The 15,662-nt window shown below is 40.2% G+C and overlaps 1 protein-coding gene across 11 annotated transcripts in view; it reads left to right on the top strand.

Annotated features, from left to right (window-relative positions):
• Nucleotides 1-5,342: 5,342 nt before the first annotated feature.
• ANKS1B (ankyrin repeat and sterile alpha motif domain containing 1B) overlaps nucleotides 5,343-15,662 on the top strand; it is a 1,154,742-nt gene continuing 1,144,422 nt past the window's right edge. For all 11 annotated transcript variants that reach the window (XM_019961140.2, XM_070789581.1, XM_070789585.1 and 8 more), the window contains exon 1: nucleotides 5,343-5,518. In XM_019961140.2, coding sequence (XP_019816699.2) covers nucleotides 5,385-5,518 — 134 coding nt within the window. In that variant the 5' untranslated portion in view covers nucleotides 5,343-5,384. The remainder of the gene's footprint in view (nucleotides 5,519-15,662) is intronic.

Here is a 15,662-nt window from a genome sequence, read left to right as displayed (position 1 = left end):
CCCCTTCTGTTCTTGGCTGCAAATCCAGCCCAGCTTGGTCCCCCAGTTGGCAGGCTTGGACCTCAGCTGGGTAATAGGAAGAAGCTGGTCCATGAATATGGAAGGTGGGAGGACTTTGGATTGTGGCAAATAAATAGAGAATTGGTTGCACATGTTTCTTTGTTAGTGTAAGAGAATTAAAAAGCATATGTATGCTGGACAATTATAGTTAGAATTAACCATTCATTTTTTTCATATTCAGCTTAGCTTTGTTTTTAAGTTGTTCCATGCAACTAACTCCCATCCCTATTCATTGATCCATAATGTATACATAGATATTTAAAAATGAACAAGCCATGGTTTATTTATTTTAGTGTTTTTCATGTAAAGAAAGAGGGAAGCTCCTTTGAAGTGGGCAAATATCATCAGTTAAAAAGGAATCAGAGACCATATACAAGTGAAAAAGCAACTTTATTTTTAGAAAAAGTGTAAATACTTTAATTTTGAAATTAAAAACATTCAACAACAATAACAAACAATTTTCATAAACAATGCAAGCATGATTGGGCGATATGAGTGAATAAAACAAGGTAGAAACAGAGGTAAAGAAAAAGATGGCAGGAGGTGACATAGGGATTTAGTTCTGAGAGTACTTCTACCTACTGATTCCCAAATAGCTTTCTGCATGGAACACTCTTTCTTCACTTCCTGCTTCCCTTTGCCATGTATTTCTCAAGCCTCAGTTTAAATGTCTCCTCTGGTGACAGGTCTTCACTTCAAGAAAGGATCTTCCTTGAGACAGAAGAGAATGAGAGAGGATTTGCTGATGGGAAGGGTTCCCTTTATGTCTAAACTGGGAATATTTGGCTGCCTCAGGGGATAATCTGATTCTAGGCTCCTGCCCTTCTCCCCCTTCTAAACAATCAGGCCAAGCAAAGAAGTAGAATCCCATAAAGGGGCTTTAGAATAAGTCATTCCTAAATCTGTAGGCTTATGGCTCATGGACCAAGTCCTACCCATAGCCTATATGGCCAGTAAACTGGTTTCTGCATTTTAAAATGGTTGAAAAAGAGTTAAAAGAATATTTTGTGACACATGGAAAGTATACACAATTCACATTTCAGTATCCAGAAAGAAAGTTTTATTGGTTCACAGCCACACTCATTTGTTTTGAATATTGCCTATGACTACAGGGCTTCCCAGGTGGTACTAGTGGTAAAGAACCTGCCTGCCAATGCAGGAGACATAGGAGATGCATGATCAGTCCCTGGGTTGGGAAGATCCCCTGGAGAAGGGCATGGCAACCGACTCCAGTACTCTAGCCTGGAGAATCCAATGGACAAAGGAGTCTCACGGGCTGCATTCCATAGGGTCGCAGAGTCGGCATGACTGAAGCAATTTAGCACACACACGAACTCTCATGCTACAATGGTGAGCTGAGTGTAGTGTGATAGTGCCCATAAACCTGAAGATATTTACTCTCTGCTCCTTTACCAAAAAAGTCTGTGACCCATGTGTAGGAGAGAGAGAGAAATAGAAGATGGGGTATAAGAATGAGGTAGGTTGAGATTAGCCCTTGAGAGATGAGATTCCAAAATGGATACTGTGTTCTTTGTGTCTTCTTAGACACCCCTCTGAGAGATTGCATAATAGGTTTATTGGGATGCTAGCCCTTTTCCTCACTGAGAAATAAAAAGAGATGGTGAAAAATTATTTTTGGAATTTCAGGGGTTTCTTTCTGTGAGGAAAAATAGTTTTGAGACAAGACTACATTTTTCAGTGGGCTGTGTACTGGGTCACCTGTAGGGAATACAGGTTTTCAAAGGTAGGAGCACACAGGCAGGGGGGCTCTAAGAGAGGAGGAAGCTAATGATAGAATCAGCAGGATAGTGGTGGAATGTTATGTGATGTGATGATTTTTGTTGTTAAGTCACCAAGTCGTGTCCAACTCTTTTGCAATCCCATGGACCGTAGCCCACCAGGCTCCTCTGTCCATGGAATTTCTCAGGCAAGAATACTAGAGTGAGTAGCCATTTCCTTCTCCAGGGGGTCTTCCTGACCCAGGGACCAAACCTGCATCTTCTGCACTGCAGGCAGATTCTTTACTGCTGAGCCACCAGGGAAGCCATGATGTTCTTGGAGGAGCTCTTATTTTTCCACATCAAATTTCCCTAGAGAGGAAGAAACTTCTGATGATACTCTAATGTGATGCTCATTTGGTTCCTTATGTCTACTTTCAGTTGGTTAGAACTTGGAGAAGATGGGCGATTGACATTCCATGGCCTTCAATACTCATAACCATAAATTTAGAAAGACTGATAACATACTTGATGTCTGGGTCTCCTCAGGAAGATAATGAAGGACAGAATTTGTGCCATATAGGCATGAGGAGACAAATTTACATAGAATGCAGAAACTTAGAACTTGATGTTCTATTTAGATGTCTAATATCTTCATAGTATTTTGTAGCCTGGAGCTGCTAACTTCTGTCCCACAGCCTATCATAGTCCCAGTTACACAGAGTAACTATAGAGCTCAAGATGGAGAGAAAGTAGATATTTTCCAAATCTACTCCCTAAATCACAGAGTAATCCCATCTTAGCTCAGTTGCTAACTTGATGCTATGCGACATTATCTTCTCCTCTTCCTCACTGTGGGCTCTAGGTTTGAGGGCTCAGTATTTGAAGTGCATTGGCTTGGTTGCCCCAGGGCATGTGGAATCTTCTGGGACCAGGGATTGAACCCTGCAGGGAGTGTCCCCTGCATTGCCAGGTAGATTCTTAATCACTGGACCACCAGGGAAGTCCATGGCCTCTTCAGATTTTTGGCAGAATGTTTTCACTTTTTGTTTGCATGTTAGTTCACATGCAGTCAAACCTTTGTCCTCTTCAACAAGAAACAATGATGTAACTACAAAGAGTTTGGAGTTGAAAACTGGCTTTGAGTATCATATACCACTAGAGTATATGAAACGGTAGAACTGACCTTTAGTAAATCATTACTAATGGTTTTCCCATTGGGGGTTAACCCTCTTGATCACTCAGTCATGATTAACTGTTGTTGCTTGTCAAAACTGTGGGTTACTTTTAGCTCTGACCAACTGAATACTTACAGTCTATTCTGGGAAAGATGTGTTTTGCTTAGGTGGCAACATTAGGAAAGTGGAAGAAGGATTTCTCCATACCATTTTCAAAATGAAATGAATGGCTCCTTACCTCTTGTTTCTTTAACTGGTCTGCTAGTCCCAGTATGTCAGAGATCATATTATTATCATATATAATATCATCTTACTATTAAAACAGATTAAAAAACAAAAACCACTAGCTCAAAACCTGCTTCCTTTAGCCATAATATTTCTAATACTTTGAGCCATTCAAATAAAATCTCAGAATACTAAATTTCATAAAAAATTAAAAACTACACTTGTTGCTTATCCCTGAATGTCTTTTAAGTTTTTCCCAATTATTTACTTAAAATTTCTGCCTGTAGCAGGCAGTCCTGTATTTGAGTCTTGGCTCACTTTCTAGCCCCATGATTTTGTGCTAATCAGTTCCCTCATCTTTAAAGATAAAAGTGGTATCCATCTCATGGGATTGTCTCAAGGTTAAGACAACAGATGAAAAACAGAATAGTACCTGGTCGCTAGTAACTGCTCATGAGATGTCTTTGATCATTACTGTCTGTTCATTTACTTTTTTCATGGGGGCAGTAAGGTGCATTGGGAGTCAGTGAGTCAGTTCTGTGGTCCAATTCTTTCAGCCACTTAACTGCAGCATCTTGAGAAACTTAATTAACGCGTTGACCCAATATTTACTCATTACCAAAATGGATATATGGTAGTAATATCCAGTTCACTGAGTTGTGAGGAAAGTGCCTCTTATGTCCCTTTCCTCCCAACTGATTATCAACAAGTTAACATTTATGAAGTTTATTCCAAGGGCAAGGCAAAGCACAGGGTATTACAGGAAGTTTCAACAGAAATGCGTGCTCTCCATCGCGGGCAAGGAGAGCAGCTAACAAAATCAAGCCAACCATACACAATGAATTGCTGATGAATATGCAAATTAAAGTGGGTCTCTAATCCGTGCTCATTTATATTTTTCCCAGTGTGAATGTGGAGGAATTTTCAATGAGAGCCTTTTTCCTGGTATTTCCACAAGTCAGCAGATCCTCAAAGCCCAACTGAAATAGAGGGCTGATGAAAGACCCTAGAAAAACTGCAGCAGTCACAAACCATGCAATGGCCAGGGCCACTGAAACTAAACTAAAACAAGGGCAGGTCTCAGGCAGGTAAACGAACGGACGAAAAGCCGGTCCAGTCGCCTGGACACCGACACAAGCGGTGGCAGGAGGGCTTCTCCCCAGCATCACCGGCCTCGCATCCCGGTCATGGAGGATTTTCCTTACGCGTCGTGACTGACCCGAGGCGTGGCGCCGGCGGCCGCCGGGCTGAGGAGTAGCAGAGGCCCGGAGAACTCCAGTCCTCACACGGTTAAACCTCTCCCAAGGAGACTGGAGGAGGGAGGGTCCCCGCCCACGAAAACCGAGAGAATCTCGTCCCGGCGCCCCGCCCCCACCTCGTCCCCCCGCCCCCCGCGCCCCCCCTCCCCCGGACGGACTCACGGGCCGCACCTGCCGGTGCTCACACGCCCCCCGCGCGCCCGCGGCCCCGCGCGCCAGGCCTCAGCGCCGCCGCCGCCGCCGCCGGCGGACCCGGGCGCCCGCCCGCCCTACCCGAGCCCGGAGCCGCCTCCGCCACTACCGCCGCAGCTGCCGCCGCCTTCGGCACGCGCCCGCCGCAGCTCAGCCGCACCGCGCGGCCTCGGCGCGGGCCGCGGCCGCCGGAGCCGTAGCCGCCGCGCTCCTCTCCGCCGCGGGCCGGGGCCCGCGGACGCCGCCTCCTTAACCGCCGAGCGGGCCAGGCGCAAAAGCTGAGGAGAACCCGGCCGGGGCGCGAGGGTGCGCGGGCCGCAGCCGCCACGGGCGTTCGCGGCGCTCGCGCTCAGGCGAGGACGGTCTCCGTCTCCTCCTCCTCCGACCTCCTCACTCCTCAGCATCCTCCTCCCGCTTCTCAAAAAGCATCCCCGGTCCCCACCCCCTGACACCCCACCCGCGGGAAGGAGGCCTCGGGAATTAAGGGGAGTGGCTGTGGGGGCGCGTCGCGGCTCCCAGCTCAGCCAGACCCTGTTCCAAGACATGGTCTGGTCCTCGTTGTAAAAGCTGCGCCCCGAAGAGGAGCGGAGAGTAGTGTTCCCGGCTGGGGGCTGCAGGGCTCTCTAGGGGCTGGAGCTCTGGCATTATCTTAGGGTGGGGCGGAGAGGGCTCTGGATTTGTGGGGAGTGGGGGTGGGCGGGGAGGAGGACCCGAAGAGGGAAAGGACTCTGAGAGGGAGTCGTTGAGAGACTATGGGGAAGGACCAGGAGCTCTTGGAAGCTGCTCGCACTGGAAATGTGGCTCTGGTGGAGAAACTCCTGTCTGGCAGGAAAGGAGGGATCCTGGGCGGTGGATCCGGACCCCTGCCCCTGTCTAGTCTGCTAAGGTAAGGACCGGAACCGGCTCCGCGTTTGCACACCTCGCTATGCATTGTGATGAATACGTCCTTCCTCCTCACGGTTATTGCACCTGGTGGCTGCCAGCGATTCATTCTTAAATTAGGTGGGAAAACAGAATGTGTATATGGAGAGGAGGCATGAACCTCCCTGTCAGATAGATGCCTCAGATTCTTTGAGTAATTTTAAAATAGCCTTCCTTCAATGCGTCAGTAGCTACTTTTCTGTGAGCTGTGGTGCAGAACTTGTACATGCACTAGCCCTAGTGCTGCTGGAAGAATTTTTTGCGTCTCACCCGCTCTCCATCAATGTTTATTACATGTTTTCAGTTTCGAATCCAGCCTCCTACCCGCACCGCACCCCCCCACCCCCGCCCCACCGTTCCCTTTTCTGCTATTTAAATGAAATTGGCAGAGAAGCTTTGCGTGCATGCTATTATCCTGCAAAAGCCACAGCCCTTGGTTGCTGCTTCCCTTCTCTTGCAGAAGGCATTTGCTGTGCTGTGGGATATGATCCCACAAAATGAAGAGAGTGAGCCTTCTGGTGAGATGTCATCAGTACAGTGTGTGTAAAACTTGATGAGGCAGGTTAGGCAGCCCCAGGAGTACTTTCAGTCACCTGGACATGGCTGAGTAAAACTTGGTTATTGTATCTCAGGATGAAGAATGCCAGGTTGGGATTGGGAAAGTGTATATGGAATATAGTAGAGGGCTTTTAATGTGAAGATGTTCCAGGTGAGACTTAATATTGCTTGGAAACACACACACACACACACAAGGTCTTTTTTTTCACCAGGCAGTATCTTAGAAATAGCAGGATTGATTTACATATTTGAAAAAACAATTAATTTAAACGATGAATTGATAGGCAAATGAAATCAGTTGTGAGGGAGGAAGCCTGAAGAATATTCACTAGATAAAATTCAAGGAAAGCTATTTAGTTTCTAAAATCACAGCTATTCAGTTTATCCTGGATGTTTTTGGAGGCAACGATCATCATTCACATCTTCACCCTAAAACATCTCTTAAGTCTAACTCTATTTGTAAAAATTTTTTAAGCTCAAGTGATTTTCTTGGTTTTTAACAGTTTCATAAACTATTCTTTGCTGCTCTTGACCAGTGCTTAATACAAACTTTTGGATGATGACATTGTGTTCTTTACACAAGTTTTCATGTGTTGTGGTGGTCAGACAATGCAATTAGTTACAGTCTTGGCTAATAGGGTAAATGAGAACATTCCTGTTATGGTGAAATGAATTTAGTTGGAAAATAATTGATAGGATTTTAGAAAGCTCCACATAATGATCATCTGTACTTGTTGACAGTGGCATTTTATTGGAATGATAGTTCGCTTCGGAACAATGAATATTTATGGGGTGAATATTTATAAATATTTAGAAGTGATGACTCTTGTGTGCACTCTCTTGTTAAGTAATTTTCACTTTGAATCACAGGTAGACAGTTTGTACAAATTTCAGATTATAGATCTAGTAATTGCCCTTAGTCACAGGTAGTTTATACATAGAAGCAGTTTATTTGGGTATAGTTTTAAATTGCAGGTGAAATAAATGTTTGCTATCATATCAGTGATAAATATCATTATGGTTAGAAACTGATATCATGAAAGAGGTTTCTAAAAATAATCAATTTCTTTACAAAAACACTAAAGAATTCTTTGAGAGCAGGGAGAACTTCAGTTGATTCCTTTGAGATGAATGGTGTTTTAAAAAACTTATCTTTGTGATAGAAGTTAAACATCTTTTAAATGCCTTCTTAGTTGTGTCATTTTAAAAAGAGAATGTAAAATTTCAGGAATAGAATAGCAACTATTTAGTGTTGGTAAACATCAACTATGACATGAAAATTGTGACTATAATGTACTTCTTGAATGAGAGGCTGTCTCTTTTGCTGGTTTTGTCAGAGGTAGAAGTAGTAGCTCAACAGTGAGAATACAAAACAAAAAACCTTAAAAATGTGTGTTCATTAGAGTAGTTTGAACCAAGTTGTAAAACAGCAAAATCAAAACCAGTAACCTTTAAACTTCCGTTTTTCTATATCATATTGAATAAACAATTAAAATAGTGCCTTTGAAGAAAATGAGAATTGAAATTATCTTCTTTGGGTGATTCTTTACATAAAATGAAATTCCTAAGAAAGCATACTTTATTTCATTGTCATTTTATTTCACAGATGATTGTCATCAAAAGCTTATTTACAAGATAATAGAAAATTATCTCTTTACCTTCAGACATAAAGACAGTTCAAAATTTTAAAATATTTTGGAATTGTGGAATAGATTTGGTACTCCTCTGCCCTACTTTTGGATGAGGAAATGGCTACCCCCTCCAGTACTCTTGCCTGGAGAATCTCATGGACAGAGAAGCCTGGCAAGCTATAGTCCTTGGGGTCACAAAGAGTCGGACACAACTGAAGCGATTTAACATTGCCCTACTTTATTATTTGTGTTGTGTAATAATAGGCTCAGATCCTGTGCTAAATGCGTATATCATCTCATTCAGTTCTTATGTCAACCTTAAGAGCTTGGTCCTCATTTCTCAAATGATGGACTAAAGAGATAGGAAGATTAAGAACATGCCCAAGATCACATAACTAGTAATGGCAAGGATTTTAAGTTTTGTGATTCAAATTTGCCTTACCTTGCCTTAAGTCTTATTCATTGAATCTGTTTTATTTACAAAAGTTTAAAGTACATGGCCAATGTGTCTAATTTGAACACTTCTTTGTAGGAATAATAATTTGGAAATCCTTACATCCTTAAAAAAAGCAACTCATGACTGCCCTTTGAAGAATCAGTAGATACTCTTTCTGAAGATGCTTTTGATTATTTATTACCTACTAAGTGAGCAGTAACTGTATAATGGGGAATCAGGCATGTTTGGTTGACACTGTGATTTTCAGCAAAAGTGAAAAAATGACCTTGAGTAAATATGTTTCTAAGCCTCACTGTGCTCTTCTATGAAGTGGAGATAGTAAGAATACCTATCATATGGAGCTATTGTAAGGGTTAAATGGGGTATAGAAATTAATGCAAAGCATTTAGCACATTGGTATTCATCATTGTGCTGTGATTTCTCACAGAACTCTGGAATACTTGACTCTATTTCTTTTCTTTGTTATTTGTTCATTTTAGAAAGCTTTAATTTATTAGTAATCCTTCCTTTCCCTTGAGCTGAAATCTTCCTTTCTTGAACATCTACATTTTGTTTTTAATTTTGGGGCTTTCCAGAATAAATTTAATCTCAACACTGTGTACAACTCTTTTAAGGTCTTAGTGCCTCCTCTTCCTACTTTATCAAGACTAAGTATCTCCAATTTCTTATCACTTTGTTGACTATTTCTAAAGGCCTTAGGTTTCCCTGGTGGCTCAAATGGTAAAGAATCTGCCTGCAATGCAGGAGACCTGGATTCAACCCCTTCTTCAGGAAGATCCCCTAGAGAAGGGAAGGGCTGCCCATTCCAGTATTCTTCCTGAACAATTTCATGGACAGAGGAGCTTGGCAGGCTATAGTCCACGGGGTCACAAAGAATCTGACTAAGTGACTAACACTTTGGCTTCACATGGTACTAGGAGTAAATTTCTTTCTCTTTTTTTTCAAGTTCCAACGCCTTGTTGTCTTTTCAGTTATTTATAAGAAAACAGACACTATGTCAAAGAAGACATATACCCGCCAATGAACACAAAAATGTTCATCATCGTGAATTAGTTATTGTTTAGTTGCTAAGTCATGGCTGACTCTTTTGTGAGCCCATGGACTGTAGCCTGCTAGGTTCCTTTGTCCATGGGATTTCCCAGGCAGAAATACTGAAGTGGGTTGCCATTTCCTTCAACAAGGAGTAAATTTCTATAGTAAGTTTTCCATTAGAATCACAGAATCTTCAAATATAAAGGAGTCTTTTCATCTAGTTTCTTACCTGGAGAATTTACTTATAACATCCTTTACCAGTTACTTACTGCAGTTCTGTTAAACCCTGCAATGGCTAGATCCATCCACTGTATTTCTTGATGGCTCTAATTACTTAAAATATTCATCTTTTATTGAGCTAAAATTCACTTCCCTGTAATTTCCAGCAGTTGGTACTAATTTGGCTTTATGGGTCAGTATAAAGTAGTTTAGTTTGCCAGGGCAGTTCTTCAGCTAATATTTAGCTATATTGTTTTCTTATGAATCTTCTATTTTTTTCTAAGATTTAAACAACCAGTTGCCACGTGGTAATAGAGCATAGGTGTTAAGAACTTGGAGCTTTTCAGGTAGCTCGATGGTAAAGAATCTGTGTGTCAATGCAGGAGTCACAGGAGACGTGGGTTCAATCCCTTGGTGGGGAAAATTCCCTAGAGTAGGCAATGTTAACCCACTCCAGTATTCTTGCGTGGAAAATCCTATGGACAGAGGAGCGTGGTGGGCTATGGTCCGTAGGACCACAAAAAGACAGACATGACTTAGCGACTAAGCATGTTAAGAACTAACATTTTCATACTTTTTTCCTATTCTCAAAATTTTCAATGACTCTCTTCAAATATGGTGACTAGAAATGAAAAAAATGCAATAGTTGTCATTTGACCAGTGTAGAATATAGTGGGACTTAATATATTTTAAATTTCTAAAAAAATTACAAAGCAGCATATTTAGTATGATCCTTTTCTTTAACAAAGAATAAATGTGTGTGAACATTTATATTGTATGTTAAGAAGTCTGGAATGATAAGCACAAGAATGTAGTTACTGGGTTTCCCTGGTGGCTCAGATAGTAAAGAATCTTCCTGCAATGCAGGAGACCAGGGTTTGATCCCTAGGTTGCAAAAATCCTCTGGAGAAGGAATAGGATTATTTAGTGAGTGGTGGAATTGTGAGTGATCTTTATTTTTTGGCTTATATATATTTTCCCATATTTTAGAGTAAACCTGTATTGTGCAATGAAAATGAAATAGCAGCTATTTAAAACATGGTACAATGAAATTATTACTTTCTTATTATTGATCTAAGACCTGCCTTAGTACAGGTCAAAATTTTCTAAGCTGTATGGTGCCTTTGGCTCACATTGAGCAGATAGTCAATTAAAACTTCAACTTTTTTTTTTTTTTTTTCCCCAGTGACTTGTCAAGCCATTGTCATGGTTGTCAATGACTTGTCAACTTGTCATGGTTCCCCTGTCTGGTACTTGTGAAAGCGTTGACTGAACTTAAATTATTTCTATTATATTTAATCTTAACCTACGTTAGCCTATATTTATAATATATCTAGCTCTCTTGGCTCTTGAGTCTGTTTTCCAGTATATTAAAGTCACTTCTCTGCATCATGCTGCTGCTGCTGCTGCTGCTAAGTCACTTCAGTCATGTCTCCAACTCTGTGTGACCCCATAGATGGCATCCCACCAGGCTCCCCCATCCCTGGGATTCTCCAGGCAAGAACACTGGAGTGGGTTGCCATTTCCTTCTCTGCATCATATGTAGATTTAATAAGCATGTTTTCTATAACTGGTATTCAACAACTATGATATACTCCTAAAGAACTTCAAATTAGTATAAATTTGAAAGTGACCATCTTTATGCATGGTCTTTCTACCAACATTGAGGCCACTTAATAGAACCAGTTATTTCTCTCTAATGTATCTGTTTGAATATTATGAGGTATTTTATCTATTGCCTTTCTGTATTCACATTATGTTCTGTTTATTCCATTCCTTTGATCTACCCCTGTAGTAGAAGTCTATGTGTATGTGTGTGTTAGTTGCTCAGTCATTTTCAGCTCTTTGTGACTCCATGGACTGTGGCCCACCAGGCTCCTCTGTCCATGGAATTCTCCAGGCAAGAATAATGTAGTGGGTAGCCATTCCCTTCTCTTAAGGGATCTTCCTGACCCAGGGATCCAACCTACCTCTACTGTATTGCAGGCAGATTCTTTACCCTCTGAGCCACCAGGGAAGCCTAGTGTGTCTATAAATTCCACCAAACTTAAGCTCCTTTGTTATAACTTGTTTCTGATAGCAAACCATTAATGATGCCTAGTATTGTTGCAAATTCTTTGTACCCCTTTGCTTCTAATTCTTTTGAATCTGGATACTTAAACCCATTTGAAGCGGCTAAGTGCCTCTTATAATCTCAGTGTTTCTGGAGCTTTGGTAAAATCTTAGCATTGTTTATGCTTTCTGGGTTGAAAATTATTCTCACTAGGGATAAGAGCAAAATAGAAGTTGAGAAGAATCAGATTCTTAGTTTTGTTAGATGTTTTAGGGAATTCTCTTGTGGTGTAAACCATCTGCAGTTTTAATATGTCAGAGATTAAGATTATATTAGCTGTCATAGCAGTGAACTTCTATTTCTTCTCTCCTTTTTTTCAAACTTAGCTGAAAAGGACATTAGCCTTTTTCCACGGCAAGTATATACTTCACTTCTGTGTTTGCTTTCAGTTTTATCTTACACCCTCTTTCATCCTTAAAAAAAAAAAATCTGAACTCATCAGAGCTCATTAGAGTACTCAAATTGAATTGCTTCTCTCCTTTTCTTCCTTCATATTATGTATGAAATTTCATTTTATTTAACATATCTTTCATGAGATAGCTGCAAAGCCTTTTAAAATTTTACTCTTTGGCACAGTTACCTTTTAATCTAAACAAAAATAAGTCCCATTTAAACTGTGTTAAATTATTTCTTTTTTAGTCTAGATTAAGAATTATTTATATTTTGATAAAGCAGTAAAAAAGTTTGTTAATAACTCAAATTTACTTAATTTTCTCAATGCCTCAAAGAATCAGATACTATGTAAAGTATAGTTAGTAAATTCTTGTGAAACACAAGGAATCCAGTTCTCAAGACCTCCATGTGAAGAAGTATATCTGTAAGAACTGAGGGAAAAGTAATCTTGTCACCAAAGATATGTAAACCAGACAGCTTATAAGTTTTTCAGATTCAGGATTCAGTTCATGGCAACTTGGAAGTATTGTAATTTTCAACTATTTGGGCAGCTATGGCTGTTGAGACTAATATACGATACTCACTTCCAGGGAAGCTGTATTGGTTAAATGGAATAAATCACAAATAGAGCAGTTAAACTGCATGAAAATGTTATATCTATAAAAATAGTCAAGTTGCAAGTGGGTTATCTATTTTAGATAGTAATGATGTTTGAAGCGGTGATTGCACCATTCTGTTCAGCGAGCTGTGTCTGCCTGAGTGAACAGTGCCAGCTGCATGATGGGGAGTAAGGAGAGAGGAGAGAGAATTTTGGTATTGACCTCTTTCTCAACTACAGGGTTTTCAGCTCCCTCTTCGAAACTGTGAGGATGTTGTGTAGCAGGGAATTAGGACAACCAACTGGTGACTGACTACTCAACCTGTCGTTTTTGCATTGCCCAATTCACAGTGCATCTCAGTGGTTTCTTATAGTCACAGAAGAGTGAAGTAGGTCTTCACTGACATTAATGCAGGAGTTTACAATATTCAGTAGTGTGCCTACTAACCTTAGCAATTTAACCTCTCAGGTGACAGTAAACAGAATTTTATTAGCTCAGTTGTGTACTTAAATAATTTATTTCACTATACATTTGAGGTAATTTTGGAAAATTCTTTCAGAGTCTATTATAGAACATTCTTCCTGAGTGTTTAACTAGAAATGGAAGCTGACTATAATTCAATCATGGGTTAGAAAAGATTAATTTCAGCCTACAGAATCTGAAGCTATTTAACATTTAATGCATTTTAGTGTGTCTTTGGTTTCCATTTCAAACATATTTCAGCATAGTTTTAATTAATTGAAATATGAGTTTTGGTCATTTCATTTAATGTTGATATTAGAGATTATCTCGTTTGAAAAAGCAGGAGTTTACCCAGAAGACATATCTGTGTGCCAGTTCTTTCTCTTGTATGTGATGACATGGTCGTGTAAACCATATGGCAGCCCAAGGCACAGTGCCAGTTGACAGCCCAGTGCATTTTCTTGTGTAACACAGATCTGAAAACTCTTCTTAGAGCCCAGTTTTCCTTTGTGTCAGTAGGACAGCAAGTGACTTCTACATTTGTGTTAAACCTGGGTAAGGCTTGCAGTTTTGTGATTTTTGAGGATGAGTCAGAATATATGGTTAAAAGATAAATTTTATTTTCCTCATTTCCTTCTGTTGTAATCTCCAAAGTTCATCTCTGAAAGTGTTTCTTATAGGTAATACTTTATTATTTAACAGCACATCCTTATGAATCTGTAAAATGAATTTTGATTCAGTTGTGCTATAGAATTATTTGGGTTCTACTGTGTTGTGAGAGCAGCTTTATTTAAAGCGGTTAATTACTTCTAGTTAACTGAGCTGAAACAATCAGAGTAAACTTGTCGCTGTCAAATTGGATCATCTGTTGATTGATGGTTGTGGACATAAACAGCCAACCTCATTTCTTGCTATCTGCTTGATATTTCTGTTTCCTCTACCACCTTTCTTCTAACACTTCTGGCTCAAATTTCTTTCTCTTTAGAAAGAAAGCCTCTTCTCTACTGAAATTAGCACAAGTTCAGCCTGCCTCTAGTTTTTGTGTCAACTGCCCCTCTCCAAGGGTTGCAGGTTTTGTGTGAGGAGCAGAGCTAGAATGAGCTGTGCATAGTGAGTAGATTAAGAACAAAAATTGAACCTTCACAATTCTGGAGCTTACAGAGTTTGCTTTCATCATCTCTAGTTTCCTGCATATGTCAGTGTTAATTTCTCCTCTCACCTCACAGATTCTGTGTCCATGTGTCTTTCCTAACCTTCTCCTACCACCAGCAACTATTTGTGGGTGCTGAAAATTCATACTGAAGTATGATTGACTGTAAAGGCTTTTAGGAAGCTCTTTTAGTATTTTCATTTAAAGAAGAAACAACTGCTGCTGCTGCTGCTAAGTCGCTTCAGTCGTGTGACTCTGTATGACCGTATAGACGGCAGCCCACCAGCCTCCTCTGTCCTTGGGATTCTCCAGGCAAGAATACTGGAGTGGGTTGCCATATCCTTCTCCAAAACAGGAAACAAACTTCAGGCCAAAATACTAAAGCTATGAAGCTCTAATGGCAGAGTTGATGGAGTGGATTTTTTCAGAATGGGTTGGATAAAGGTGGTCATTTATCCTTTCTTCTTATAAGGCTAGTGCTGTTGAAGGGGAAAGGGATTTGATTGAAGAGAAATAGGATAGCACAGGGGCAGTGCTGGAAAAGCCTTTTTTTTTATTGCTATCAAATTAGTCCCTAGAACTTTTTATTGGATATCTGTTATATTATATACTCATCTTAGGTATCAGCATATTTTGTATTTTTTGCCTGTTTCCAGAAGTTATTCCTTAGGTGTTTTTATTTATTATGACAGAGATGTAGACTATAATTGTATAAGAGCTTCAGTGTCTAATATGGTTTGAGATTCAAATTCTTTTACATCCATTTTCTTATTAAATTCATATTTTAAGTTTACTCAATATATAGGTTTTTTTTTCAAAAACCTATGTTTCATTGTTGGGGAGGTGTTTGAAGTTCTGACCCATGCATCCCAATTAGCATTCTTCCACACTAAACTTTTCTTTTCTTTTTGTCTTTTACCACCAAATTACTATTCAGCCACTTTGAATCCTTGTTTGATACCTGTAGTTACTAATCTGCATTTGAAATGTTTTATATAGCATCTAAATGTAGTTTATTAGTGTTTTGAAGATACTAAAAAAACTGCTGTATTAAATTACAGAATTATCCTTGTTTTGTATAAATATTTTGCTGCTATTATGAAGGCAAGGAGTGAATGGGAGTGTGTTTGGGGGAAGCTGCAGGAATTATGCTGAGATGTTCTTTGGCATGGTAAACTCTCCAGTGGGGGTGTAATGTATAACAGAGTCTTTCCTGTTGGTTTGCTTTGGCTAGTGACAGAGTGTTCTGTTACTCTGAATTTCATAGAGACTTTGGAGACATAATGGAGAAGGTGAATAATTATGAACAAGTACTTGTAAAATAATGGGAGAATATTAACAAAGATTTAATACACTGTAATGTGTGCTGTAATGAAAGTCTCAAACAATGCTTCAGGAATGACAGGAGGAAGAAGGAGATACCTTTAATCTGTTGGAGGAGTGAGTAGTCAGGGTAAACTTCAGAGAGGAGATGATTCTTAAATCTTGTTGAATG

The sequence above is a fragment of the Bos indicus genome, chromosome 5 (genome assembly GCF_029378745.1).
Source record: "Bos indicus isolate NIAB-ARS_2022 breed Sahiwal x Tharparkar chromosome 5, NIAB-ARS_B.indTharparkar_mat_pri_1.0, whole genome shotgun sequence".
NCBI classification, from domain to species: Eukaryota; Metazoa; Chordata; class Mammalia; order Artiodactyla; family Bovidae; genus Bos; species Bos indicus.
This window is presented reverse-complemented; position numbering and strand designations above follow the sequence as displayed.